The sequence below is a fragment of the Glycine soja genome, chromosome 14, assembly GCF_004193775.1.
Source record: "Glycine soja cultivar W05 chromosome 14, ASM419377v2, whole genome shotgun sequence".
Taxonomy (NCBI): Eukaryota; Viridiplantae; Streptophyta; class Magnoliopsida; order Fabales; family Fabaceae; genus Glycine; species Glycine soja.
In genome coordinates, this window is record NC_041015.1 from 48,214,483 (window position 1) to 48,242,155 (window position 27,673).

The following is a 27,673-nucleotide window of genomic DNA, read 5'->3' on the forward strand; positions in this document are numbered from 1 at the left end:
GAAATCCACGAAAGGAGACTAAATCAAGGAAAGTATTGTTTGTGTGCAGGTGTAAAGGTTATTTATTTGGTGAAAAAATGGTTGACAAACACTGAAGCTTATGCCAAGCCACGGGAATTAATTTTGATAGTGTAACTCCTAAAATTAATTATGGACAAATTAAAAGGGTGTGGAGAGGGATTAGTGGGTGCTGACGTGCTGTTAATCCATTTTATTTACTTACAAATTAATTTTTTTATTAGATTTAAATGATATTGAATTATTACTTAATATCATCTTAATAGACTAATTAATTTCATTCATATAAATTTCAGTTTATTTTCAATTATGAGTCATTAATTATGATATAATTTTTTTTAAAATATTTTTTTGCTTGTTTTTAATTATTTTTTAACTCTGTTTTTAAGTTTTTTAGTATCACATATTGTGACTTCTATATTATCAGTTAGTCTAAGTAAAATATTACTAGGCTTGAATATTTTATGACGTTAAATTACTTTCTTGAAAATTAAAATAAAACTAAATTATATCTCAGGAGCTTAGGAGTGTAAGCGGGGGACGTGAATCTACTAATTCAAATTTTATAAGTTAGGTTAAGTTTTTTTTGTGTAATAAATTATAATTAATTTAGTAATGGATTCACGAGTTGTAAATCTGACTTAACTCAATTACATAATAATAATATATTAATCGTCTAATTCTATGTATCATGTATAAAATTTAAATGATTATTTTATTATTGTTATTTTGACTTTTCGGTATTGTGATATGTAAAACAATTATATATTTTATGGATACTAAAACTATGATTATAAAATAGTTGTATGTTTTATGACTACTAACGATGAGTTATATATAGAATAGTTTTATGAATACTATATAACTTTTAGTATTTTGAGAAGTATTGTTTGTGTGTAACATGTACTGTAGTTGAATTATAAGAATTAAAAAAATTGAAATAATATTAATTTTGAGGTTTTTAATTAGTCATTATTAATAAATAAAGTTTAATATATTAGTAGGTTCTTAAATTTCTTGAAAAATTTGAGTTTATTCTTTAAATTAATAAAATGTAATTAAGTTATTGATTTTGTAAAAAAATTGTAATTGGGTCCTTGAAAATAATTTATGATGACTTAAAATCGTTAGAAAAATAATGATTTGTGTCAATTTTACTAACTCTAAAAATTTAATTATAAAAATTGTACGTAGAAAATTAAGGACCTAATTATAATTTTTTTTAATTTAAGAATCTGATTAAAAAATTCTAAAACTTTGAAGACCTACTTATCTATTAAACTTAAAAATGACAATAGATGTTAGGGGTGATGAAATATAATAATTGAGGGTTTAAGATTATGTATGAGATTCTTTCAGACAAATTTTGAAAATTGTTTAATGTGGCTGATTAAGGATCGAAGAAAGACATGCTATTTTATGACTATAAAAGAGTTTTGATGAGTCATGCTTGTAATAATTATATATAAATAATTTTTTATAATATTTTCAAATATTCTTAAAGTTGTTTATATTCTTCCATTATTAACGATTTTAAGTTATAGAATAATTATAAAATAACATTATAATTGAATGTAATATTTATGATTATGATGACATAAAAAATGATGAATAATTTCAAGCATAATTATTTGGAGTAGATATTTCACATTAACATCATGTTAAAAAAATGTCAATTGCTTTATAAATACCTATGATCTATACTAAGAGGTTTAGTATTTTCTTTGGGCCCATAGGTCCCAGGATCGAAACCTGGTTCTGATACCACTCGGTTGAATTGTTCCCTTGATTAAAAGAATATGATGAGGCAGAATTTTGTATGTTGTATTGATGCACAAAGACTGATTTATATACACAAAGCACACCGCTTGCTCTTCCTAGGGTAATTACACTAAATCCTTGAAAAATGGAAAATAGAATTGAAAGCAAATAACTACACCTTAATAATGACAGCAAATAAGTATTAGACCCATTTTGATTTTCTATCTTAAGTTTCCAATATTATCCTAATACCCCCCCTCAAGTTGGAGCGTGGAGATGAAGAACGCCCAACTTGGACAGCAAAGAGTCAAATTGACGTTTTCCTAGAGCCTTTGTTAAGATATCAGCTAGTTGTTTAGAAGTGTGAGCATACAAAGGTTGGATGCTACCCTTGACAATTTCATCTCGCACAAAATGGCAATCAACTTCAATGTGTTTCGTACGCTCATGGAGGACCGGATTATTAGCAATATGAAGGGCAGATTGGCTGTCACAATAAAGTTGCATAGGATCAGTATGCTCAACACCAAGAGAGCTCAACAATCCTTTCAACCACTTGAGTTCGCAAGTAGCTGCAGCCATGGAGCGGTACTCAGCTTCGGCCGAAGATCGAGACACTATAGTTTGCTTCTTAGTCTTCCAAGAGATGGGGGAACTACCCAACATCACAAAATAAGCTGTCAAAGATCGTCTAGTGAGGGGACAGCCTGCCCAGTCTGCGTCGCAGTAGCCATACAAGCGCAAATCACAATCAGTTCTTAGAAGAATCCCTTGACCGGGATTGCCTTTTAGGTACCGAACAACCCGAAGAGCTGCATTCCAATGCTCAATCTTTGGAGCCTGCATAAATTGAGCGAGGATGTGAACACAATACGACAACTCAGGGTGAGTAATAGTCAAATAGATAAGTCGTCCAATGAGACTCCTATATCCAGTTGGATCTTTGATGCCCTCCCCTTCAACAAGGGCCAATTGATGATTTTGTTCAATAGGAATGGTCACAGGCTTTGCTCCCAGTAGTCCGCAATCAGATATCAAATCCAATGCATATTTTCTTTGCGAGAGAAAAATACCTGTAGCATTCCGAGCAACCTCAATGCCAAGGAAATATTTCAACTTTCCAAGGTCTTTCATGTGGAAACAGTGGCCCAAATAATCACTGAATTTATGTATAGCATCACTTTGATTTCTTGATATAACTATATCATCAACATACACCAAGACATACAGCTCGGTGTTACGGCGGCGCAACATGAAAAGAGAATAATCAGAGTAGGACTGTTCGAAGCCATAAGTTTTCAAGGCATCCGACAATTTAGCAAACCAACATCTAGGGGCCTGTTTCAAACCATACAAAGATTTTCGAAGGCGACACACCTTACCGGGAGATTTCTTTTCAAAGCCAGGAGGCAATTTCATATACACTTCTTCCTCCAAGTCTCCGTGCAAGAACGCATTGCGAACATCCATTTGATGTAGTTGGAAGTTCTTGGCTGCCGCAATGGCTAAAAATGTTCGAACTGTCACCATCTTTGCCGTGGGAGCAAATGTCTCATTATAGTCAACACCTTCAACTTGTCTGTTGCCATGAATAACCAATCTTGCTTTGTGACGCTCAATAGACCCATCTGAATTATATTTGATCTTATAGATCCATTTGCATCCTATAGCTTTCTTTCCCAGTGGTAAATCTTCGGTTGTCCATGTACCATTGTCCTCCAAAGCTTGAATTTCTTCCTTCATGGCATTTCGCCATTTCTCATCCTTAACAGCCTCGGCAAAAGAATTTGGCTCATACCCTGCAGTAATTGCTGCCAAGAAAGCACGGTGTTGTACAGAAAATTTGTCACAATTAATAAAATGTGCAATGGGATAACGCGTACCTGAGGATTTTGAATGAAGTGGTGAACTGGTCGAGAGGCTTACAGTCGCAGTGTGTGTGACATGATCCTTCAGACGTGTAGAGGGATTCTTGATTCTATGTCCCCGACCAAGAAGTTCATCACTTCGAATACTCTGTTGAGAATCCAATCTCTCACCTTGGTCTACATCTTCAATTGTCTCAGTTTGCTGCTCCATAACATGTACTTCCTCATGGTTTTCAATGTCCTGAACATCATTTCCCACAACTACAGCCCCCAAGTCGTTAGTAGTCACTACATTTCTTGTCTCATTCCTTTCCTCACATTCATCAATTGGATCAAGCGGCCATCCCCATTCATCTACGTGTGTTTCACTCACCTTGTCATTGCTAGAGAAGGGGAATATGTCTTCCACAAATTTCACATTTCGAGATACAAAGTACTCTTCAGTTTCAATATCATACATTTCCCACCCCTTTTTTCCATAAGGGTAGCCTACAAAAATGCACTTCCGACTCCTACTATCAAATTTATCTCGCCCCCTATTTTCATTAAGAGCATAACACAAACATCCAAATGTTCGGATTTGTGTATATGCAGGCTTAGCATCAAACAACACTTCATAAGGAGTTTTCCCATCAAGTAGTGCAGAAGGAGTTCGGTTAATCAAATACGCAGCAGTAAGAATACACTCTCCCCAAAATTTCAAAGGCAAATTGGCTTGAAACCTCAATGCCCTTGCCACATTCAATATATGTCGATGTTTTCTTTCCACCCTTCCATTTTGTTGCGGTGTATAACGAATTGAAGTTTGATGAAGGACACCTTTTTCTTGAAAATAACTTTTCAGTCCTCTAAACTCCGTTCCATTATCACTTCTCAAAACTTTAATTTGTTTGTTATGCTGCCTATGTATCATAGCAAAAAACTGTTTAATGATATGTGGAACTTCATCTTTTGTTTTCAATAAGTATACCCATAATGCACGCGAACAATCATCGACTATAGTTAAAAAGTAAGCAGCACCACAAGAGGCATGTGTTCTATAAGGTCCCCACAAATCACAGTGAATCAAATCAAAACAATTCTTTGCATTATTCTCACTCAATGAAAATGATTATTTTATTTGCTTGGCTCTAAAACAAACATCACAAGTCTTTAGTCTACTATCAATATTTTTTTCAATTACATCAGGTAACATACTAGTTATCTTAGATGATGGGTGTCCCATTCTTCTATGCCACAACTCACAAAATCTAATGCCATTTGCTTGGTATGCACGGACTGGTGTCACCACACTAAGCACATAAAGCCCCTCTGATTGTTCACCCGCTCCAATCATCATCCTCGAAGTGCGGTCCTGTATAACACACATTGTTTTAGTAAAGTGAACAATATAATCAGCATCATGTAAGAGCTGAGAGATTGAGATGAGATTGCAATTTAAATTAGGGACAAAAAGGACATGCTTCAACATTAGCTTGTCACCAACAGTGACCATTCCTTCTTTAGTTGCATATGTCCGTGTCCCATTGGGCATTCCAACCGGACAAGGCTCTATATCTCGAACATCATTCATGCACGCAAGAGTGTTAGTCATATGATGAGAGGCACCTGTGTCAATAATCCATGAATTCTCACCTGTTAGTCTTGTACTCGTCCCACCTTTTTGTGTGTTAATCGCATTAAGAAGAGCATTCCACTACTTTGAACTCAACCCCGGCAGCACCTGATCATCTTCATACTTCATTACTTCAGTGTCATCAACAACTTGTGTCATATTCACTTTTGCATTATTGCCTCTTCCTTTTACCGCGCCATTCATTGGTCAATGCACATGCTTTCCACGTCCAAGCGCACGACCTACAGATCGAGGTCTATCTCCCCACCAATCTGGGTAACCCACCAGCTGAAAACATGAGTCGATATCATGCCCATCACGTTTGCAATGTGAGCATGGTTTCTCCGACCCTGTGTTAGGTTTCTTTTCCCAACTCGATGTCCTACCAGACTTGACAGCAAATGCGATTGGATCTCCACGTTCTTCCTTGCCTCGAGTCATTACTCCGACTCTTTCCTCTTGCACCACCATCTGGTATGCTCTGTTCAGATTCGGCAGCGGGTCTAGACTCAGGATATTAGACCGCACGGTCCTGAACTGAGTATCATCAAGGCCCATCAGAAATTGGTGAAGCTTTTCCTCTTCTCTCTTCTTATTTAGCGCCGCAGATATGCCGCACTTACACCCATTACATGTGCACATGGGTATCTGGTCGAAATCGTTCAATTCATCCCACAGCTTCTTAAGCCGTCCAAAATATGTGACAATCGAGTCTCCATTCTGTTTGCAATTCGCCAATTCAGATTTCAATTGTTGGATGCGAGGTCCATTTGAAATAGAAAACCTCTGTTTGATATCATCCCACAATTCTTGTGCATTTTCTCTGTATGTGATGGTCGATCGAAGTTTCGGTTCAATCGTATTGAAAATCCACGAAACAATCATGGAATTGACAGTCCACCAATCATCGATTTCAGGGGCAGCATCATCAGGTTTTTTAATCGATCCGTCTACGAATCGAAACTTTCGTCGTGCTCTCAACGAGCCTCGGACTGCACGAGCCCATTCATCATAATTTTCACCCTTCAATTGTACCTGGGTTATGATATTTCCTGGGTTATCACTTGAATACAGATCGTAGGGAGAGATCTGTTTCTTCAAATGAGACCCACTTTCATCTTTGTTGGATTCGTCATTTATCTTGTTGCCATCATCCTTTTTCTCTGCCATATTGGTCATCTACAGGTTCTCAAGACCTCGCTCTGATACCATAAAAGAATATGATGAGGCAGAATTTTGTATGTTGTATTGATGCACAAAGACTGATTTATATACACAAAGCACACCGCTTGCTCTTCCTAGGGTAATTACACTAAATCCTTGAAAAATGGAAAATAGAATTGAAAGCAAATAACTACACCTTAATAATGACAGCAAATAAGTATCAGACCCATTTTGATTTTCTATCTTAAGTTTCCAATATTATCCTAATAGGTTTATAAATACCTATTATCTCTGTATATCCGTTATGTTGTTGAGCCATACCCAAGGCATTAAGCATCTCAGGATAACTTTGATGCAAGATATCTACAGACCATAGGGATAACCCACCAATTGATATCAATATTCGGTGTTCTGATACACAAGATCCTTCAAAAAGGCGAGTGTAGAGCATACTAGGTGGTGGTGAGAGTTTCAGATGATAATCATTATATAACTCAGAGTTTCAAAGAAGAAGAATTTTAGAAGAAAGTCATCTTAGTAAGAAGAAAGTATTATTCGATTCAGTGTGCCTCAACATATAGACTTATCCCCTTTATACAGGAGGGAGGGGAATGGACACTAACATACAAAGTCTTACCCGGGAAAGGATAAGATTATTACAACAAGAGATAACATAAAATCTACTTTATTAAAGATAAGATAAGGCTGAATAGATTCAAGATAAGACAACTTCTAAACGACTGACACGTGACACACGATGAGGAGGATAGGATTACGGTTATCCTTATCCTAAATATTACTCTCTCTACAACACACCTTTATACAAGATTTATTCAGCAGTCACTAGTCTGATCTGGTGGATAATAACAAGTTGTAATATTGTACCTCTGACCTGGTGAGACTTTCGTATGCTGGGTGATGATAAGGATATCACTTTTTGTGTAACAATTCCTCCATCAATTAAGCATTGTAGTCTTCCCAGTCTCGTTCTAATGCAGAATAGTCATCAACCAAATCTTCTACCTTTTGAAACTCAGGTTCTGGAACATAAATCTCTGTTCGGATTTGACCTTCATTAGTATTCTGAAGTATTATTCTATCACTAGGATAACTATCCTTTGGCCTTTGGGATGAACTTGGTAGATTTGAATCCAAAGGTCTATATGAGTCATTGTTAACTTCTCAAAGATGTCTTGCAAGTTGGTTCCGATAGCTTTCTTCCAAGGGATATACTTCAAAAGTTTCCCAAATTTGAGCTTCATTTCTAGACCAGAGTTGTCATTACTCCATAAAGTAAGAACGGTGAATAATCACAATAGAAACTAATTTTCATGTGATCTTCTGAGATACCCATTGAGCTTCATACGTCACCATGCTAAAGGAGAAAACCACTCTAACATTGTCCATAAAAGATATTCATCTTTATATGAATATGTCAAGATGTTATATGTCATAAAAGGTTTTAGAGCAATAAGGATTGAATATTATACTATATTACACCAAATGACCCATATGGTTGGTTCACACAAATCAGATCCAATCTCACATAACACTTCAAATATACCTCCAAAGGGTATCTAAGGATCAAATATTTGTGCGGAGTATATTTGAATCTCAATGGGTATCTAATAGGTATTTATAAATTAAGATCTCATTTTAAGTATATATATATATATATATATATATATATATATATATATATATATAATGGATAAAGGCAATACAAGATATTGTAATGATTTGTTGGTCTCCATTGCTACTTTTCCATTTCTGCCCTTAATATGCATTTATAATAAATAAATAAAGATATGTAAATCTACTATTTATTCTCCACTTTTTTCAGAAAAACCTTTATCGTCACTTCTACTCACTCTCTCACTAGAAGTTACACGATTTTTCAAACATTTTTTCTCACCACTCACTTCAGGTATGTGCAACTGATCGTATTTTAACTAAATAATATTTTCTCTATTTCCATTTTTTACTGTGCATATATTTGCCCACAATTCTGATGTTGTAAGTTTTAACCTCTTTCCCATGACCCATTATTCTATTTCATTAACCGCACAAATGACTCTTCCATTAGAAATTGTGTATTTATCAGTTGGTTTCTTTCTTTCTCCACTATCTCTCCATGCACAATGCATACAATTCATTTCTATATTATTATATATCTTTCTTCCTCCATATTCCACAATACCTTTGTTGTAATATTATTGAAGGAAAGCATTTTCAATTTTTTAAGGACACCTGCACTTTTAGTAATATTGTTTGAATACTTCCTTACAATTTATTTAATTATTGAATGATTTCAGACCAAATTATTTAATTAACTCCTTTCACCCATTTTTTTCTTAATTCTTTTTCAAAATAATTTATTGATATTTGTTTTTGTTAATTTCTTAATTTTTTCATGTGTGATTCGAACTCGAGTGGTGATGGAGACGATTTTACAAGCAACGTGAAAAGGCTCATAATTGATTTGGTCACCATTTGAAGGAAAAGAGTGTGAAAGAGTGAGGTAAGAGTTGAGAGTTGCGAGTAGACGAAGACAATCGTCATCAGGTAATAACTATTTACTATTTTGTATTCACGGTTTCTTTTTCATAAAATTTTACTCTTCAAAATTATGAATTATTATCAACAATTTATTCTCTGTAAAATTTCAAATTATTATCAGACAAGGGTGAAGGTTGAAGGGTGATATCTCCTCTTCAATTTAGTATGAGTCAGTAGGGGGTGCATGAGGCAGATTCAACTTTTTCAATTCCAGGAAGTCGTGCATTCGAGCCTGGGCAGATTTGGTGACCAATATTATCAAAGATAGTATATCTATTCTCATGGACATGGAGATTGTGATAATATGCCATTCTACAGGTATTTTGATGGAATACTTTGAAATGCAATTGAATTTAATGATTATTCATTTTAATTTGCAATTGATTCTGTTCTTATTTATGTTTGTTCTTTCTTTTCAATGAATAAAAAATATTCTTTTTGAGTTTTTAAAATCTACCGATCAACAATAAAATAATTTTATAATCCATTATTGTTGCCCTTCATGTTTTTCAAATTTATAATAGTCAATTACTTTTCTTCTTCTCTTTAACATATAATAGAAATATTGTTTCTAATCTTTTAATTATTCATTTTCATTGTTATGGCAGATATATATCTATTATTTTAACAAAGATGGTTAAAGATAAGTATTTTTGGTAGCTGAAATGATATAGAACTAAAAGATATAATAATGAATTTCAGAAGTATACTCTCTAGCAAAGAAGGAACAAATATTATAAATGAGAGGTATGTGCAATTTTGTGTAATATATTTTAAAAAATATGATTTTTATGCATTCCGAATTAAACTAAGGTATCTATTCCTAAACAAAGGTAACTAATTGAGAGAAAAAAAAAATCTTGGTTTGCCAAAGATAATCAATGGCAACCCTTCAATGGAGACAATCAACATGAATCTTGGTGCGTTATTGAAGAAAGTTGGAATGATTTAGATAATAGATAAGATTTTTCAGTGTAATATTTTATTAATTTTTCTTTTTACATTCTATTTTTGTTTTAGATACCTATATCATGTATTGAATATAATCAATTAGTGTATCTTATTGCTTTGACTTGACATGTTATTTGTGTTTTGATTAAATTTATTTACCAATTATATCTTTTTACAATTCTCTCCATCTTCTTAGCTTTTATTTCGATTCCTTTGTAGAAAAAGATACATGAAAATTAAAGTTTTCTCTTTTTGGGGTGTACTTCTTTTACCCATTATTTTATCTTTATTTTGAATTTAATTGTTAAGTTAAAAGAACAGGATAATTAGATAAAGATTGGAGGTTAATTAACCGTGTATTGAAAGTAGTATTTTAGGAGAAATCTACTAAAAATTAAAAATGATTAATTAACTATGTGAGTAAATATATAACTACGAATAAATAACAGTTGCAGTAATATATATATATATATATATATATATATATATATATATATATATATATATATAGCATGAGAGTATGTAATAATTGCAGGATAAAAATTATACATAAAATCCTTTAAACTTATGATAATAATAATAATTTTTAATATTATCAATAATATTTTTGAAGTGATATTTACATGAAATTCGAGATGAAGTAATATTTTGTCTATATAACATAAAAACTGAAGCAAAACTTGGTACACATAAATTAAATATTAGATCAAGAGATATTATTACAACTTTTTATTAATATAAAAATGTGAACAAACAAGCACTAAAATAAATAATTAATATACATCTTAATACATATATAATCAAATAAATTATAAAAATATATTAATTTTAACAAAATATATTATAAATAAATAAAAATACAGACTTACAGACACAACAACACTTACATTTTTACTGATATATATATATATATATATATATATATATATCAAGACTCAAATAGAGATAATTAATTAAGCTGAAAACAATGTACCTACTTGATCCACACATTTTGTGGTCAATTTTTCTCTTGTCCAGTGGATCATACTTTTTCATAGAAGATACAGAAACATTAATTTCTCCACGTCACGAGTATCTGTGATACCGTACGGAGCCACGTAAAGTTTTAATTCTTTGTCCTACTTAAGACGATCGTTGATTTTTTAGTAAATATATTTTTTCTCTTGTTTATTTTTAATCTATATAATTTAATTCTCAATATATATTATTGACATTTTTTTCTTTTTTATTTTTTTTAATTTAAAATATTATAAAATATAAATATTATATTATATAACTTTTTTAATTGTTTTAAAATTACTTATTTATTAAATTAAATTTTATAATTTTGTTTTTTAATTTTTTTTAAAGAAAATGATATTATTAAATATAATTATTTTTGTTTTATTATTTAATTTATTTAACATATTTTTTAGGTGAATAATTTTATTTAAAATCTAAATTTTCTAATATAATTATATTAAAAAATATAATTAATTTATTTATGTCATCAGATTTAATTAAAAATGAGAAGACTTGATGTTTAACAACTTATTTTATAGAAGAACATTATATTACATTATCAATAAAATACTTAATCAATTACACTTGACTAAAAAGAAAAACTTAAAATTGTTAGGACAATTGTTTCTGTCATGTCATGTTGCCGATAAATTTTACATCTTTTTTTTTTTTACTTTCTCATTCATTTACTTCTTTGTCTATAGGGTCATCTCCCTCCTTGACGAGGACTTGGACGAGGACCCCCCATAGGATCAGGACCTTTTACCATTCTGTTTCTTCTTACAGTCATCTTCAATATATTTTTGTTATAAAAAATAATTCATATTTAACATTTATCAGTATCTTTCGGATATTTTAATCTTTTCTTTTTATATATGCAAGTCATAAATAATAAAAATATCAACTCTTATCACTTAAGCTAAAAATAATTGCTAAATAAACATTTTTAAAGATATTTTGAATATAATAGTTACTATTCTTTGAGATTTTATGTCTACTGCATAAGATAGATGTATCAATTATTTGTTTACTGTGTTCTTTAATTTATTTTAATATTACTAACTAATTTTTTTTAATTAACAAACATAACAAAAAAAATATCAATAACACATAAATTTAACTACAAAAATATATACAAAATAACTAAAAAAATATACTCTAATTTTATCCAATTTTTTTATTTTTCTTTATCTGTATATTTTTTCTTTAAAAAAATAAAAACAAAATTATAAAATTTTAAATTTAATAAATAAGTAATGTTAAAATCAATTAAAAGAATTATATAATATAATATTTTAAATTTAAAAAGAAAACAAAAAAATAAGAGAAAAAATCCCGAGTAGTGTATATTAAAAATTAAATTACAAATTAATGTAAATTGAAAAAAAATAGAAAAGAAAAAAATATATTTACGAAAAAAACCACGATAGTTTGTATTTTAACAATTACAGGTTTTAAATGTTCAGTCATTAATATTTTATTTTTCTTTATATCTCTTTCCTAATCATATTCCATCCTCAATTAAATCAATTATTTATTTTCATTTTTTCCTTTTTCTCTTATATAACTAAAGAATTATCTAAGTAACATTTTTCATTTAACACACACCACCCAATTGCAAGTTTTGCTTAATCAAATTCTCTTCATAGTCATACATCATCATAAATGAATAAATAAATAAATATAAATATATGCCATCGATTTCTGTGTCTTGCGCCTTCTCTGTGCTCTATTCATCTCAGTTCAAAGGTTTGTTTCTCTCCTATTATCGATTTGCCTAACTTGTATTGTTTTTTGTCGAAACCATCACACTTTACAACTCAACTATTATGATTTTCCTGTTGTTTATCCCTTCATCTTATTCATCTTTCATGGAGGACCACACCCCATTTCTCTAGCACTGATTAAACAATAATCTTTGATTTTTTTGGTCCTCTGGTCATCCTTGATGTGTTCACAGGAGGTATGCTCTGGTATTTTATATGACTTAATTAGTTCATTTTAAATGAATTTAATTTAATTTACCAAATTCAGTAATGAAATTGAATCAGCTAAATTCAACCATGTATGAGGTTTCTTGTAGAATTAGCATGCAGCCAACCATATGCTTCTTAGAATCTTAGTGACAACCTGTAGATGAAGTGTGTCATATCTTTATCATTTGTTGTTTCTGTTAACTGATGATGATCTACTCTGTAAGTTGTAACTGTAATATAGTAACATTCCTTATTTCATGTTCCTCTTCCAACCCTAATTGCTTTATCTTTCTGGTCATCCAGTGGCTAGTATAGAAGAACCATAAGCACTGAGGGAAAAAGTGATTAGTACTTTAGCCAACAAATTAAAAATGGCTGTCACCAAGGTCTACATTGTGTAAGTATATTTTCCACTGCTACTTGTTGCATTTTCTTTATCGTGCTGAATGCAGATATTCCAACTCAACTACTCAAGCATTCATCAACCATAAATTTGAATTTGATGGTGTTATGACCCTTTTGATCACATCAATTTTTGCAGGTATTACTCCTTATATGGACATGTAGACACCATGGCTAGAGAAGTACACAGAGGGGCTGCTACAGTTGAAGGTGTTGAAGCAACACTTTGGAGGGTAATTAATTTTTTCAATCAGTTAGGGTGTGGAAGTGTGCAGCAAATATTTGGATGATGGGGTCCAGTGATTTTAAATTGCGGTTGTGGTTGCACTGTAATTGGCAAAATTGCAGACAAATGTAGCAGCAATTGCATGCCCTATGTGTTATAGAGACCCCAAAAACCACAATAATTAGGCTGCAATTGCAGTTGTGAATACCAATCTTTTCAATTGGGTCTCTTCTCAGTTAGGACCCTTACAATCTTGGTTAATAGTTTATTTTTGGTTTTCTGAAAACAGGTACCTGAGATGCTTTCGGAACTAATATTGGATAAGTTGAAGGCCCCTCCTAAACCAAATGATGTACCAGACATAATGCCAGAACAACTTGTGGAGGCTGATGGTTTGATATTTGGTTTTCCTTCTCGTTTTGGGATGATGCCGAGCCAGCTCAAGGCCTTCTTTGATGCAACTAGTGAGCTATGGGCATCCCAAGCACTTGCCGGCAAACCTGCTGGAATCTTCTGGAGTACTGGTTTTTATGGTGGAGGCCAAGAACTATCAGCGTAAGTATCACCTTGAAATTTTCTCAAAATGTTTAATTTGGTTCTTCTCACATTAATAGAAAAGAAAACAACCATTTTTCTGTAACATTGTAGTATTAATGTTAATAAATTGGATCCGTCCTCAATACAATTATCGATCATGCATTAGAGCTAGGTGTCATTGCTTGGCTTGACTTTCTATAATGTGAATCGCTAGCAGTATGAATTAATTGCATCAATAAGTCTCATATGGTTTCTGTTATGAATTATGATCATACAGGGTTATGGCCACTTGATTTTAGTTTTCACTTCAGTTTCCTGGTTATGTCTTGGTTGCAGATTGACAGCTATAACTCAATTAGCTCATCATGGTATGCTTTTTGTTCCTCTTGGATACACCTTTGGAAGTGGCATGTTTGAGATAGATGAGGTAAAAGGAGGATCTGCATATGGTGCTGGAACTTTTGCAGGAGATGGATCTCGTCAACCTACAGAACTAGAACTGCAGCAGGCATTTTACCAGGGTAAATATCTTGCCGAAGTAACAAAAAAGCTGAAAAGCTAACTTCTCTGCCTAACAAATACATGACAGGATACTATGAACTGTGATGTGCTACATTATCTATAACATTTGATTGAAGACTCGATGATTATTTTTACCGGTAAGACAAGATAGAAAGACCTCATGTGGCTTTTCTTTTTCTGGGTTCTGTTGTTGCAACAATGTATATCTTCTGTTATCTCTTTCAGAAAACTCTCAAATTATTCCAATGAAATGATAAACAAGATATTCAGTATTTCCAAAGGCGGAAGAAAAATGTACACATTTTCAGAATTGTGTGTGTGTGTGTGAATTATTAAAATCTTTTACAGGGAAATATTGCTTAATCCATTTAGAGAATAGTAGTTTTATTGTCTGAAATTGAGGAGTCTCCTTGGCTCTTCGCTGATGTAGACATTCTAATGAGATTATTCTTGGGCAATCTTTGTTAAGTAGGTGAAAACAGGGCTAATCAATCATGGCAACCGTTAAATAAAATTACCTATCTTTCATTTCATTATGATTTAATTCCCTACGTGATATCATAATTCTGTCACTGTTCTTGTAGAACTTCATTTTAAGGTCTGTAATGGTTTCGTTTGATCATCATGGCTTCAAAAACGTCATCTCTTTCAAATGATTAACATAAATTTTTCCAGGATCCTCTTCTGACTATTAAGATCAAATCTTAAAAATTAAATAATCATAACAATTTGGCGGAGTTTAGCAGCTTCAGCACGAAATAGAATCATTTAGGACATGACTATCAATAACTGAAGTTCACAACCAAATAGTAACCAAAACTCTTGCATTTTTTTGTCTCTTGCTATATGTCCCCAACTTCTTTTGAGCGCGGGACTGATTTTTGCGTATCTAATTGCTTGGCCTAATATTGTTGGTGAGACTTAGAATGCATTCCAAGCTTGTTGAAAAATAAAACTAGTATCAAATTAGCATAGTACAAGTAATTGAGTTATAACATTTTTTTTTCAATTTAGAGAGCATTACTTTTGGGTGCAACCGAAGAGAGTTGTTTACGCATATATTTTATAATTTAAGCATGGTCTTTCCTTTTTTTCTTGAAAAGCATTTAAGCATGGTCGTCACTATTAAATATGAATTAGTTTTAGTAGAATCATACCAAATTGCAACCAACAAAGATCAACGACCAATTTGCATGCAGTAGAAGGGATTATAATGGATGTATAACTCTAGCGAAATATTATTTTGTTCTGAAACTATTCAATGTTTTATCCTTGTGTTGTGCTGGATAGTTTATCATCCCTTAACAGTGCATTGGTCTCTTTATACTCATTGGATGAATTGTTAAAAGCTAACTAACAACTTTAATTTTAGGATTACTCACATATACCGTGAAGGCAATGCTTGTGCTAACATGCTTGTTTCATATGGTGCACAGTCTTTTAGGTATACTTGGTGGGATTCTCCACCATCTTTTGTTGATCAAGAGCTTCTTAGGTACAGGCTAGGGCTTCCTTTTTATGGGTTTCCTTAGTCTCTTCTTTTGGGTTCGGTTTGGCCCCCTCAATTGTACTGTTTCTCTCAGTTTTATAATATTAATATATTTAGTGATGGTGTTTTTGGAGTTTAGGGGTTGCGGTGCCAACATAGTTGGGATGCCAACCTCTTTTGTTCCTTATCCTCTACCATATCTTTTGCCGTTTTAAGACAAGCAAGCCAATCTATTTGAAACTCAATAACTTGTTAATTGTATTGTGCTGGATAGTTTATCATACCTAATAAAGCTAATGCACAAATAATAAGTGTTTATGTGGCTGAATAAGAATGTTGAAATGACACTATATCAGTCCACATTTTAGAATTTATAAATAGATGCTTCAAAGCAATTTCAAATTGAATTATCTTTATATAACAGAAAAACAGAAGATCGTAATACGTATCATTTGATTCCAATAATAAACAAATTTTTCAAGTAAAATGCTGATAGTTATAAACTGGTATACGAAAACTCTTACTCAAATGCATGATATTCACGCCCGGCCTCAAGCTACGGAGAAGGTCAGATGCATGTTGACTCATGCCAAAGTACTCAAATATTTTTTGGGGGTGAAAGTGTGAAAACAGCAGTTGGTTTGATAAATCTCTCGCCATCAAGACCTGTGGGTGGAAAGATTCCATAGGAAAATATGGTCTAGAAAAAATGCATTTTACAACCACTTGAAAGTATTTGGATGCCGAAGCTTTGAGCACATTCTCAAGGATGAGAGAATGCAGTTGGATGCTAAAGCCAAGAAATGAAAGTATTTTGGTTCTCCAAATGATAATTTTGGCTATTGTATTTGGAATAAGAATCTCTCACAATCAAACGATTAAAAAGTTTGAGCAAATAAGAACTTAGAAGCCTCAAACTAAACCAACAAGATATGGTGTGGTTGAGAGATAATCTTGTCCCTTAAGCAAGTTATCAGAAATTTAATCTCTATCCATGCGTATGAAAAAACATTTGTCATAAGAAATTAGTCCTTTAAATGTATGTCAGTACCTCAAATAATTCGTCCTTCGCTGAGAGCCAAGGGATACCCCATGTTCAACAAAAAAAAAAGGCTCAAACTAATTGGAATGATAGTCAAATTCCTATGGTACACACTAACAACTTAAGCTCATAAACTTGGTTATTATTTACAACCGTCACAATCCAAAAAAAATGAAATTAAAAATTTCTATTAAGAGGAACAAAAATACTTGCATCATTTGGATCTTTTTCAATCATCAGAGAGGAAAACGTATCAAATGAAAAATATTGAAAAATTATACTCAATACAGTCTAGATATTCGCTTTAAGCATATTCATTCCTAAATTATAAAGAAAATACAAAGAACAATCAGCAGTGAAGACAATCCGTTAAGAAAGCTTTGGCAAGAAAGGACATGGACAATGTTTGGTTTATCATAATAAACTTGACTCATATGGTACACTTCCAGCTTTTGCTTGTGGTATTGTTGTTGGGTTACAAGTGTGAGGTGAAGTCCCACATCGGATAAAAGTGGAAAGGTTGAACACCATATAAGTGAGGAGAAGACCCTTAAACCTAAGCCTTAAGGTTTTGAGTTAGAGTGTGGTGTCAGGTCTCCTTATGTGGTGACTCGTGGTCCACAAGTGTACCCCTCGAATCTCCCTAACAATTGTTATCAGAGCCGTCCTCAAGGATTAAACGGTCAAATTCTCGTCATGCAATCAAATCCATCCCGAGGTGCCAAATTGTATCATCCTTCAACCCCTAGTTTCAGTTCATGTTGCTTCTGTTTTATTTGAAATCACTGTACATGACTTAAGCATAATGTTACCATGGCTAGAAAAACTCAGACATAGTTTAGTTGAAGTATGATCATTTCTTTTAGACGTGAAAAGAAGTTTGTTGAGGTTTTCACTGTTAGAATCCATTAATTGTAGGGATTAGATATGATTTGAATTTAAATTGTAATTGATCTAAATCTCTATATATTTTTTACTTTTTTATGTGTGATTCTATTTTGACGGAAAGATGGTAGAAATGATCATGTGTTTATTCACTGTTTCATATTAATATGAAAATTATCAGATTCTATTTTTTTAACATGGTATCAGAGCCAACTCCAATTATCTCTCTTCTTTAAGAATCTTCTGAGTACGAAAATGGAGGATAAGTCAAATAAATTAGATTCTGCTCCACATATGCAAAATCTATCTTCAATCCTTATACCTGAGCGTCTTAATGGTACGAATTATACTGAATGAGTCCTAAATGCATAGCACAAGATAAGAGGTTGTAAGCGTTGGGGTTACACTCAATCCTTTGGGGTTGATTACCAAGAAACCTTTGCACTAGTTACAAAACTCAATACAGTAAGGGTGTTATTATCACTAGCAGCAAATCAAGATTGATCACTTCTTCAATTCGATGTAAAAAATGCTTTTTTTATATGGAGATTTAATGAAAGAAGTTTATCATCAAGGGTGTGTTGACTAAAAGAGATTAAAAATAACATAGTGGATAGTAACAAATAACAAAATATACCAACCATCGGCATTGTTTATCATCAGGGGGCAGAACACGAGCATTTACTGAAACCCATTTGAGTAGTCACTTCAATATGATCTCAAAGGTATAAAAAAATGTTGAACCCCAAAAACGAAGAAAAAAATCCATTTAATAATAAAAAAAGAGCGACAGACAGGTGTGCCAACAAAGCAAAACCAATGAAAGAGAAAGAAAAAAATAAAAATTCAAATTACTGAATTGGTGTTTTTGTCGCAAGTTTTGCATAGCACTGCCAATGAAAGAGAGAAAATAAAAAATAAAAAATTCAGGTTCTCAAAAACTGTACGCAACTAGAAACAATGGCTGAGATGAAGAAGAAAGCAGAACTGATCTTCTTTCCCATACCGGAGATTGGCCACTTAGCTTCATTCCTCGAATTAGCACAACTCCTAATCAACCATCATAACCATCTTTCCATCACATTCCTCTGCATGAAACTCCCTTACGCTCCCTCTTTAGATGCATACATCAGATCAGTTATAGCCTCACAACCTCAAATTCAAGTCATTGATCTCCCTCAAGTAGAACCACCTCTACAGGAACTATTGAGACCACTATCACACTACATCTGGTCCTACTTGCAGACCCTCAAACCCCATGTCAAAGGTATAGTGCAAAACATTTTATCATCTCATTCTAACCCCATTATCGGGTTGCTCCTAGATGTCTTTTGTTCACCCTTGATTGATGTGGGAAATGACTTAGGCATCCCTTCTTATTTGTATAATTCTTCAAATGTTGGATTTTTTAGTCTCATGCTTTCCCTTCAGAAGCGTCAGATTGGTTATGTGTTCAATGATTCTGATCCTGAGTGGTTGATTCCGGGGCTCCCTGATCCTGTTCCTTCAAGTGTTTTCCCTGATGCTCTTTTTAACAAAGATGGATATGCTACTTATTATAAACATGCTCAGAGGTCCAAAGACTCCAAAGGGATTATTGTTAATTCTTTTTCAGAGTTGGAGCAGAATCTTATTGATGCATTATGTGATGATCAAAGCCAAACACCTCCTATCTATGCTGTTGGTCCATTGATTGATCTCAAAGGTAATAAATCTAACCCAACTTTAGATCAAGGTCAACATGACAGAATCTTGAAATGGCTAGATGAGCAGCCAGATTCTTCTGTTGTTTTTCTATGTTTTGGGAGTAAGGGAAGCTTTGATCCATCTCAAACTAGAGAAATAGCACTAGCGATTCAGCATAGTGGTGTTAGGTTCTTGTGGAGTATACATTCTCCGCCAACCACAGACATTGAAGAGAGAATCTTACCAGAAGGGTTCTTAGAGTGGATGGAGGGTAGGGGAATGCTATGTGAGTGGGCACCCCAAGTAGAGATTCTAGCCCACAAAGCCATTGGGGGGTTTGTGTCTCATTGTGGATGGAACTCTATTTTGGAAAGCATTTGGTTTGGGGTATCAATATTGACATGGCCTATCTATGGAGAACAAAAGATGAATACTTTTAGGATGGTGAGGGAATTTGGATTAGCAGTGGAGCTGAAACTGGACTATAGAAGGGGTAGTGATCTTGTTATGGCAGAGGAGATAGAGAAAGGGCTGAAACAATTGATGGACAGAGACAATGTGGTGCACAAGAATGTGAAAGAGATGAAAGACAAGGCAAGGAAAGCTGTCCTTACTGGTGGGTCTTCTTACATTGCTGTTGGAAAACTAATTGATAATATGTTGGGAAGCAACTGATAAGTGATAGCATAGTTGTTGTATTTTAATAAATGGAGTTGCCCCTTTCTATTAGATGGATATTTAAATGGTTGCAGTTTGTGTATGACAAATTTACTAGAGCAATTATGAATGTTCTTCTGTTCTGCCTTTTCTTTGGATGGTTTATACCAAATTGTTCTTTCACATCTGAATTGGGGAAATAGAATGGATTAACCTCGATGAATACGACAATTGCGACTATTAAAGTTTACAAACTCAAACCTTTTAAATTTAAGTCTAGTGATTTGGATTTCAAGTAAGAGTAAAACCTTTTACCTATGTATATGCGTGGGCCTTCTCTTTTTAGCAGAAATGGGTGGAATGTACAAGAGTGTTGCTAGGTACGCCCAGCATTCTAAAAAAATGATAAAATTGTTCTTCATTGATTTTTCTCTTACGGATCAAGTTGATCCGGAAGTCTCTTCCAGATTAAAACTTCCGGATCAACTTGATCCGTAAGAAGAAAAATAAAATTTTTGTTAATTATACAAGATATTTAAAGATATTTATTTTATAATATAATTTATACATTTAAAGATATTTATTTCATTAATTATAATATAATTAAATATATTTATTTATTTTATTAATTATAATATATTTATAAATATTGATTTATTATAAATAATTAATGCTAATCAATCATAATTTCCTAAAAGATGATATATCTATATATAATCATAATTCATTCTAATCAATCAATCATAATTCTCTAAAAGAGGATATATCAATATATAATCATAATTCATGTTAATCAATCAATCATGCTAATCAATCATAATTCCCTAAAAGAGGATATATCCGAAAAAACTGAATCTAATTCAATCATAATTAGCATGAATTGTGATTATATATAGATATATCCTCTTTTAAGGAATTATGATTGATTAGCATGAATTTTGATTATGATTGATTGATTAGCAAAATAAATATCTTTAAATATATTGTATAATTAACAAAATTTTATTTTTTCTCTTATGAATCAAGTTGATCCGGAAGTTACGGATCAACTTGATCCGTAAGAAGAAAATCAAGCAAAAACAATTTTGCCATAGAATGCTGGGTGCACCAGCAATAATACTGGGTGCACCTAGCAACACTCAATGTATAATGTCAAGTAAGAGGTACCAGCTCAAGCAAAATAGTTATTAGAAAAAAATAATAATAAAGAATGCAGGAGTGAAACCAACCAAAAAAGACGACAATCTCATGCTCCTAGTCCTACACTCTTGTCAAAGAGAAACTACAAAAGTTATCACTAATGAACTTGGGTGATGTGTTTCATTTAAAGTCAAGTGTGCATATATATCTAGTGAATTGTGGTGTTTTTCACCCCTGAAAAATCTCCCAAATGGGAGAATTAAACCAAACTCTCAAAGTAGGCACTAGGCTGATGGACTCGACTTTTCTTAGCTAAAATCCTCAATTTATGTCGCAGGAGTTCCTGAATCGTTTTAAAAGGCATTGACGAATGTTGCATTTTTTTTTTATCTATAAACAACTCCAAGTCAACATTAATAAAATGGGAAGAAAATAAATGAAATATAAAAAACCCACAACCAAGCGTTCTACAATATAATACTTGGAATCAAGTTTTGCATCTTGGACCAGCACCGTAAAAATTGGAAGCTTAGATATGCCAAAGCATTTCGCTTTTTGCTACCTGTAGAGAAGATAGCATCAAATATCAAATATAGAGAATTCATGGTACATTAGCATTGGTAGTAGGAGACCGTTGAACCAAACAAAATATTTTATCATACACGTCAAAAGGAAGATTATCACTGCTCTCATAGCAGTGTAAATCATGATAAACAAAATGACCTTGGAAATATTAGAAGCTTTGAATCACACAGTTCAGGTTATCAAATGGTGTTCAACTTAGTCTAATACTCGTTTCTCTCCACGACAAAGGAATGACATGCCATATCCAGACCTTGATACTGTCCTTTCTTGACCCTTTCTATTCTCTCCTGTCAAAAGCATATCTTTCTTTTGACTCTGTTTGATTGCTATAGTTTCTATACGATCTTTTATCTAGCTTCCTATCATAATCTTCTCTTGGCTTTGGTGCAGATTCACCTTCACTGTGCTTTCGTGATTTCCTGTCTTCACTGTATCCATGAGGTTCTCTTGACTTGCTTACAATATCATCATTATCCCTCCTCCGGGATCTTTTATCTTCCCTTATATCAGAATCTTTCGACTTTGGTTCAACTTCAACATCATCTGGCTTTATTGACCTTTTCTCTTCCCTTAGGTGATGATCTTTTGGCTCAAGCTTCATACCATCATAATCATCCCTTCTTGATCCTTTTTCTTCTCTCTTGTATCGATATTCTCTAAACTTATGTTCAAATTCATCATCTTCATGCCTTCTTGATCTCTTTTCTTCTCTTCTACTGTTATTTTCTCTCCCATCAAATTTGTCATCATCTTCATGCCTTCTTGATCTATTCAGTTCTCTTTTACTGTTATTTTCTCTCCCCTCAAATTTGTCATCATCTTCATGCCTTCTTGATCTCTTTTCTTCTCTTCTACTGTTATTTTCTCTTCCCTCAAATTTATCATCATCATCATCATGCCACCGCTTTGTCATCTCTTTTCTATCACTTCTCTTAGGTTGGTTGTCTAATTCAGCATCATTGTTGCGGGCCCTAGAACATGAATCTCTGTCTCTAGTTTCTGCAATATGATTTGATTGATTGTTGCCAGATCTTCTTTCTTTTTGGGGACCATCAAATTTGTCATGACCCCATTTTGGTTTGTCTTCCTCACGACCCCAACCTGTATTTGCAGCTCTCTGGATAAAGGAAACAAAGACAGTCAAAAATATGAAAAGGTAGCTGCATAAATCTTCAGAATCCGACCAAATTTTATTCCAAAATTCAGCACATTATATAACATATACACAACTTCAAAAGTTCAACTATAAGCAAAGCAAAAATGACGAGAAATCATCAAAGCAGAGAACATGCACAATAGAGCAGCAAACAATTATGGGTAAATTACAATGTCCTTTCAATCAGATATATTTGAATTACAATGTCCTCCCTCTAATTTTGATAATTACATTTGTCTCCCTGAGAGATGCATATATATTACATTTTAGTCCATTTTAATATAAATTAACCTCTTAATGGGGATGAACAACTATAAATGAACCTCAAGCTCAAGTACTCCACGACTTCCAATGTCACCGGCAACTAATTTTAAATACAATATTATTAATCTCAGGATCTTAAAAAATGAAATGCTAGATTTTTCATATAAATACCAGCAGTTTAGAATTTTCTTAATTTTTACCACTGAACATTGAACAAAAGTAATATAAAACTTGTTAATCAAGAGGGAAATTTTCTTAAATAAAGAATACATTTTTTATCATTTAACAAATCTCACATAAATTTTACTTAATAACAAAATATAATACTAAAAAGAGGGCTAAAAATGGCTCTTAACATTCTTAAATAGTGTGTAATTACATGAAGAGTCGTCTTTGGGTGCCTCCAACAGTCGTCTGTGGGTGCCGCCAAAAAGTGAAACGCATAAAATCCAAATCCAAGTACTATCCTCTCATCACCAGAAAAAGAACAAAGAAAATAGGTAGAGCCAAGGTTATCAAACTCGAGAATTTACGTAAACTCGTGAGAGTTCCATAGACTCAACTCGTAACTTCTTCACCAATCACCACCTCTCAGCACCATTCTACTTGGAAGGTTTGATTAAATGTGACCATCGATGTTCTTGTTTACCCCCATTATAAGGTTTTGGAAGTACAATGGAATATAAGATTCCCAGGTATTGTGCTCTCTTTGCCGGAGTGAGATTCCAGAATTTCTAGCCCTAAGTTTCTTATTAAAGCTTTTAATGAGACAGGCTTGTTTTCTGACTAGTGGATGGCTGTTCATAGATTTTTAAAGGTCTGACATGCAAAGGGACTATGGTACTCTATTGTATTAATGTTTTTCTATTTCCTTTCTTTCCTCTGAAGTCTCTTTGTAGCCTAAGAGGAGATGAGTACTGATCATCCTCCTGTTTTGTCTTCTTAACTTTCTGTTTTATATTATACAATATGCAATGATCATCCTCCTTAATGATGTTTAGTTGGAGGGAAAATGGAGGGGAGGGGAGGGTTTTTATGAACTTTACTTGTTTTAAAAATTTTGGAGAGACAGGGGGATTTTAGAGGGGAAAGAAACTTCTATACCAATTAGACTAAAGTATCCTTAATTTAATAGCTTTGTTTGACAATCTAAGTGTATAATACTAAATTTGTTTATTTCCCCTTGCTTCTCCTCCTTTGAACCAAACAGTGCATTACAATAAAAGGAAAATAATAGCAAAACAAAAACATCAACAGAACAAAGTTCCAAATCCATAAAAATGAAATAATGAATCAATGTTCTGAATCTCATATTGCAATGGGTAGCAGCTGGCCCAAAATTCACTAAAGCAGGATAGAGGATAGCAATATAGCCACTATTCTGAAGTTTTTTATAATCTATAGTTTTTATAATGTATAATATATACATACAAATTCTCAAAAACGATAAAAATTGCTCAAAATTCATGACATTCATAATTAACAATTAGAAGTTATAGGCGTCTTAATTAAAACATACAAGTAAATACTAAAAAAAGTCAAATACAAATTTCTTACATAAGAATCATCGATCAACATCTTCTAAATTCAAGTTTTATTGATCATTTCCCCTACTAATATAGTAGTAGATTTCATCTTTGGAAATTAAAATTCCAAAAATTCTACCACCACCACCTAGAAAAAAGCTCTAACCACTTTGTTTAGAGGGCTTTTTTTGGAATCAACACATATAATGCTGCTATAGCAGCCGCTATTGAGCCCACTATTTGGTCCACTATGACCTATATACTAGAGTGTTATGCTGCAATAGTTGTAAAATCCTGATTAAATCACACAAGAATGAGAAGGATCCAGAGGTTGTGCAATTAGGTATGGAGGCACTACTTATACCAACAAGATGCATTTACTTTTCGGTAGCTCATCACATAAGAACTCCAAAGTTAAACATGTTTGACTTGGAGCAATTATAGGATAGATGACCTTCTAGAAGTTTTCTGGAAAGCGTGTGAGTGAAGACAAAGTATGCTGAAAATTCTCATGTTGGTTTGTGGGGACAGTTAATGATCTTGAGAGCAGACAAACGGTGTCAGAGCTGGTTGTCGAGGTCTCGAAAAGGACTTCTGATCGGTGGAGGATTCTAACCAATAAAAATGTTACAACAGCCCATGCAGTGGCCAGGGGCTGCTCCACTCCACAACACCACTATAGCAGCGCTATTTAAAACCCTATAATGAATACCTTTGTCTACAACAGTGCTTGCTCGTTTATAGAGACAGCGGGGAGAATAAAACCTAACCGCAAGACTAGCCAGCAGAAAGCAGAAAAAAAAATTCTGATAAGTATGTGTATTAAAATTGTAAATATAACCATAAATCTTTGAAAAGACAGGTGGATAGAGCAAAACACAAGCAACAAGGTAAAATGAAGTTAGAGGTCACGGCTAGTTGAAGTGACTAGAATTGGTGGATTTGAACATAACTGTTTACTAGAATTGGTGGCCAGAGCTGCAGCGTTCAGTGGTGGGTGGGGTTGGAAATTCAGTCACTCCAAATGACAAAGTTGAGAGAGGAAGAGGCAAATCAAAATGCCTTGATTGATCAAACAAGACTGCTTTATCATAAACAAAATTTCATTGGAAAGGAAAGACAAGAGAATACAAAATAAGAGGACCATGAATCTTCCTAAGGCCACAAAAAAAATAAAAAAAGAGGAAAGAAAAAAGAATATACATCAACTTAAGAAAGAAAACCCAATCACTTTGCAAGTATGACCAAGAAACACCTTATAATAAACCCGCGAGCATAAAAAAAGCTAAGGCATGCCTGCTGTTAACATCATAGCATATTATTACTAATGAACAACTTATTAGCTGAAGTACAAAACTTCTACATCACCAACGACATATCTAAGACTACAACCTTAACAAAAATATAAAATAAAATAAAATAAAGCTCTAGATGTAGTTTATGCTCTACAGTCTACGGTCAATACCAAAATTCCACTCCCACAATATCAAAGAGTTGAAGAGCAATAAATCATTCCAATAAGCCAAAAAGTATTGCATTTGAAACTTCAATTAAACTTTACAAAAACTCAAACCATAATGCTCAAATTTTCAAGTCACAAAGCCAAAATGTTGCTTCCAAACACTTCAATTAAATTTTACAAAAAATCAAACTAAAGGCTCAAGTTTTCTAGTTCTAAAGCCAAAAAATATTGCCTACGAACACTTCAATCAAATTTTACAAAAAAAAAAAAACAAAACAAACCTTAACACTCTAGTTTTCAAGTCATACGAAGCATACAAATCTATATCTCAAATTACTGTGACATGACCATAAAATGCTTATCTTACTTGCTCATCATGAGAAAACTTGCAGCTAGCTCCACGAGTGCATTCACCTCTTTGGAAAGCACGGCAAACGCCACGTGCCTCCCTCTTCTGCCGCTCTGTCTCTTCATCCTCCTCCTCCTTCTTCTTATACTTATCAACATGGTCCACCCTAATAATTCTCCCCAAAACCTGTGCCCCATTCAAATTATCTGAGCCACAAAAACAAACATCAAAACGCAATTCACCATTACATTCACAAAATAATAATAATAATAATAATAAAATCCGAGAACAGAGACCCACCCACAGCAAGATTCGTGCTTCTCTGATCCTCATACGCAAGGAACGCAAAACCCTTTGATTTTCCGGTGCCTTTGTCCCTAACGAGATTAACGTCAACAACCTCGCCGTATCTGAAATTATCGTTGAGATTAATAAAAATTGTTAATAGAGAGAGAGAGAGTTGATGAATTGAATTGAAAGAGTTATTATACTGAGCGAAAACGGCGAGGAGGTCACCCTCGGTGAGATCGAAGGGGATGCCACCGACGAAGACGTAAGCGGAATCCTTGTACTTGGTGTGCCACGAGGCTTGCTCGCCGATGCCGAGTGCAGCTTCTCTGGCATTGATGTTCTGAGTGCGCTTCACTAGTGTTAGCGGGTTCATCTCTCTCTCTCTCTCTCTCTCTCTCTCTCTCTCTCTCTCTCTCTCTCTGCTCAGCACGAACCGGTGCTAGCAGTGAAAGAGGGAAATCGGGGAATGCGAGATGGTTGGGGCAAACAAGGTCTTTGACTCAAAAATCAAAATTAGGAAGGGGAAGGGAAAAAGTTATA

General features: G+C 33.3%; 3 protein-coding genes across 4 annotated transcripts; 2 read left to right on the forward strand and 1 right to left on the reverse strand.

Moving 5' to 3' along the window:
* Nucleotides 1–12,653: 12,653 nt before the first annotated feature.
* LOC114382961 (probable NAD(P)H dehydrogenase (quinone) FQR1-like 3) lies at nt 12,654–14,888 on the forward strand. Of its 2 annotated transcripts, none has more exons than XM_028342512.1 (5): nt 12,654–12,687; nt 13,218–13,311; nt 13,456–13,549; nt 13,832–14,097; nt 14,416–14,888. In XM_028342512.1, exons 2-5 carry the CDS (start codon nt 13,286–13,288, stop codon nt 14,639–14,641), a joined length of 612 nt encoding a protein of 203 aa, XP_028198313.1. In that variant the 5' UTR covers nt 12,654–12,687; nt 13,218–13,285; the 3' UTR covers nt 14,642–14,888. The 2 variants fall into 2 exon arrangements, with proteins under 2 accessions (XP_028198313.1, XP_028198312.1); XM_028342511.1 differs by lacking the exon at nt 12,654–12,687 and adding an exon at nt 12,756–12,901 and having other exon boundaries at nt 14,416–14,669.
* A 3,999-nt stretch (nt 14,889–18,887) lies between these two features.
* LOC114383139 (UDP-glycosyltransferase 71K2-like) lies at nt 18,888–20,525 on the forward strand. Its single transcript, XM_028342740.1, has one exon. The coding sequence runs from the start codon at nt 18,978–18,980 to the stop codon at nt 20,376–20,378; it is 1,401 nt and encodes a 466-aa protein (XP_028198541.1). The 5' UTR covers nt 18,888–18,977; the 3' UTR covers nt 20,379–20,525.
* Nucleotides 20,526–22,021: 1,496 nt separating this feature from the next.
* On the reverse strand, nt 22,022–27,673 carry LOC114385324 (zinc finger CCCH domain-containing protein 25-like). The gene is made up of 5 exons (XM_028345355.1): nt 27,555–27,673; nt 27,334–27,522; nt 27,143–27,252; nt 26,861–27,048; nt 22,022–23,202 (listed from the first exon to the last, which is right to left on the reverse strand). The coding sequence occupies exons 2-5, from the start codon at nt 27,504–27,506 to the stop codon at nt 22,363–22,365; spliced, it is 1,311 nt and encodes a 436-aa protein (XP_028201156.1). The 5' UTR covers nt 27,507–27,522; nt 27,555–27,673; the 3' UTR covers nt 22,022–22,362.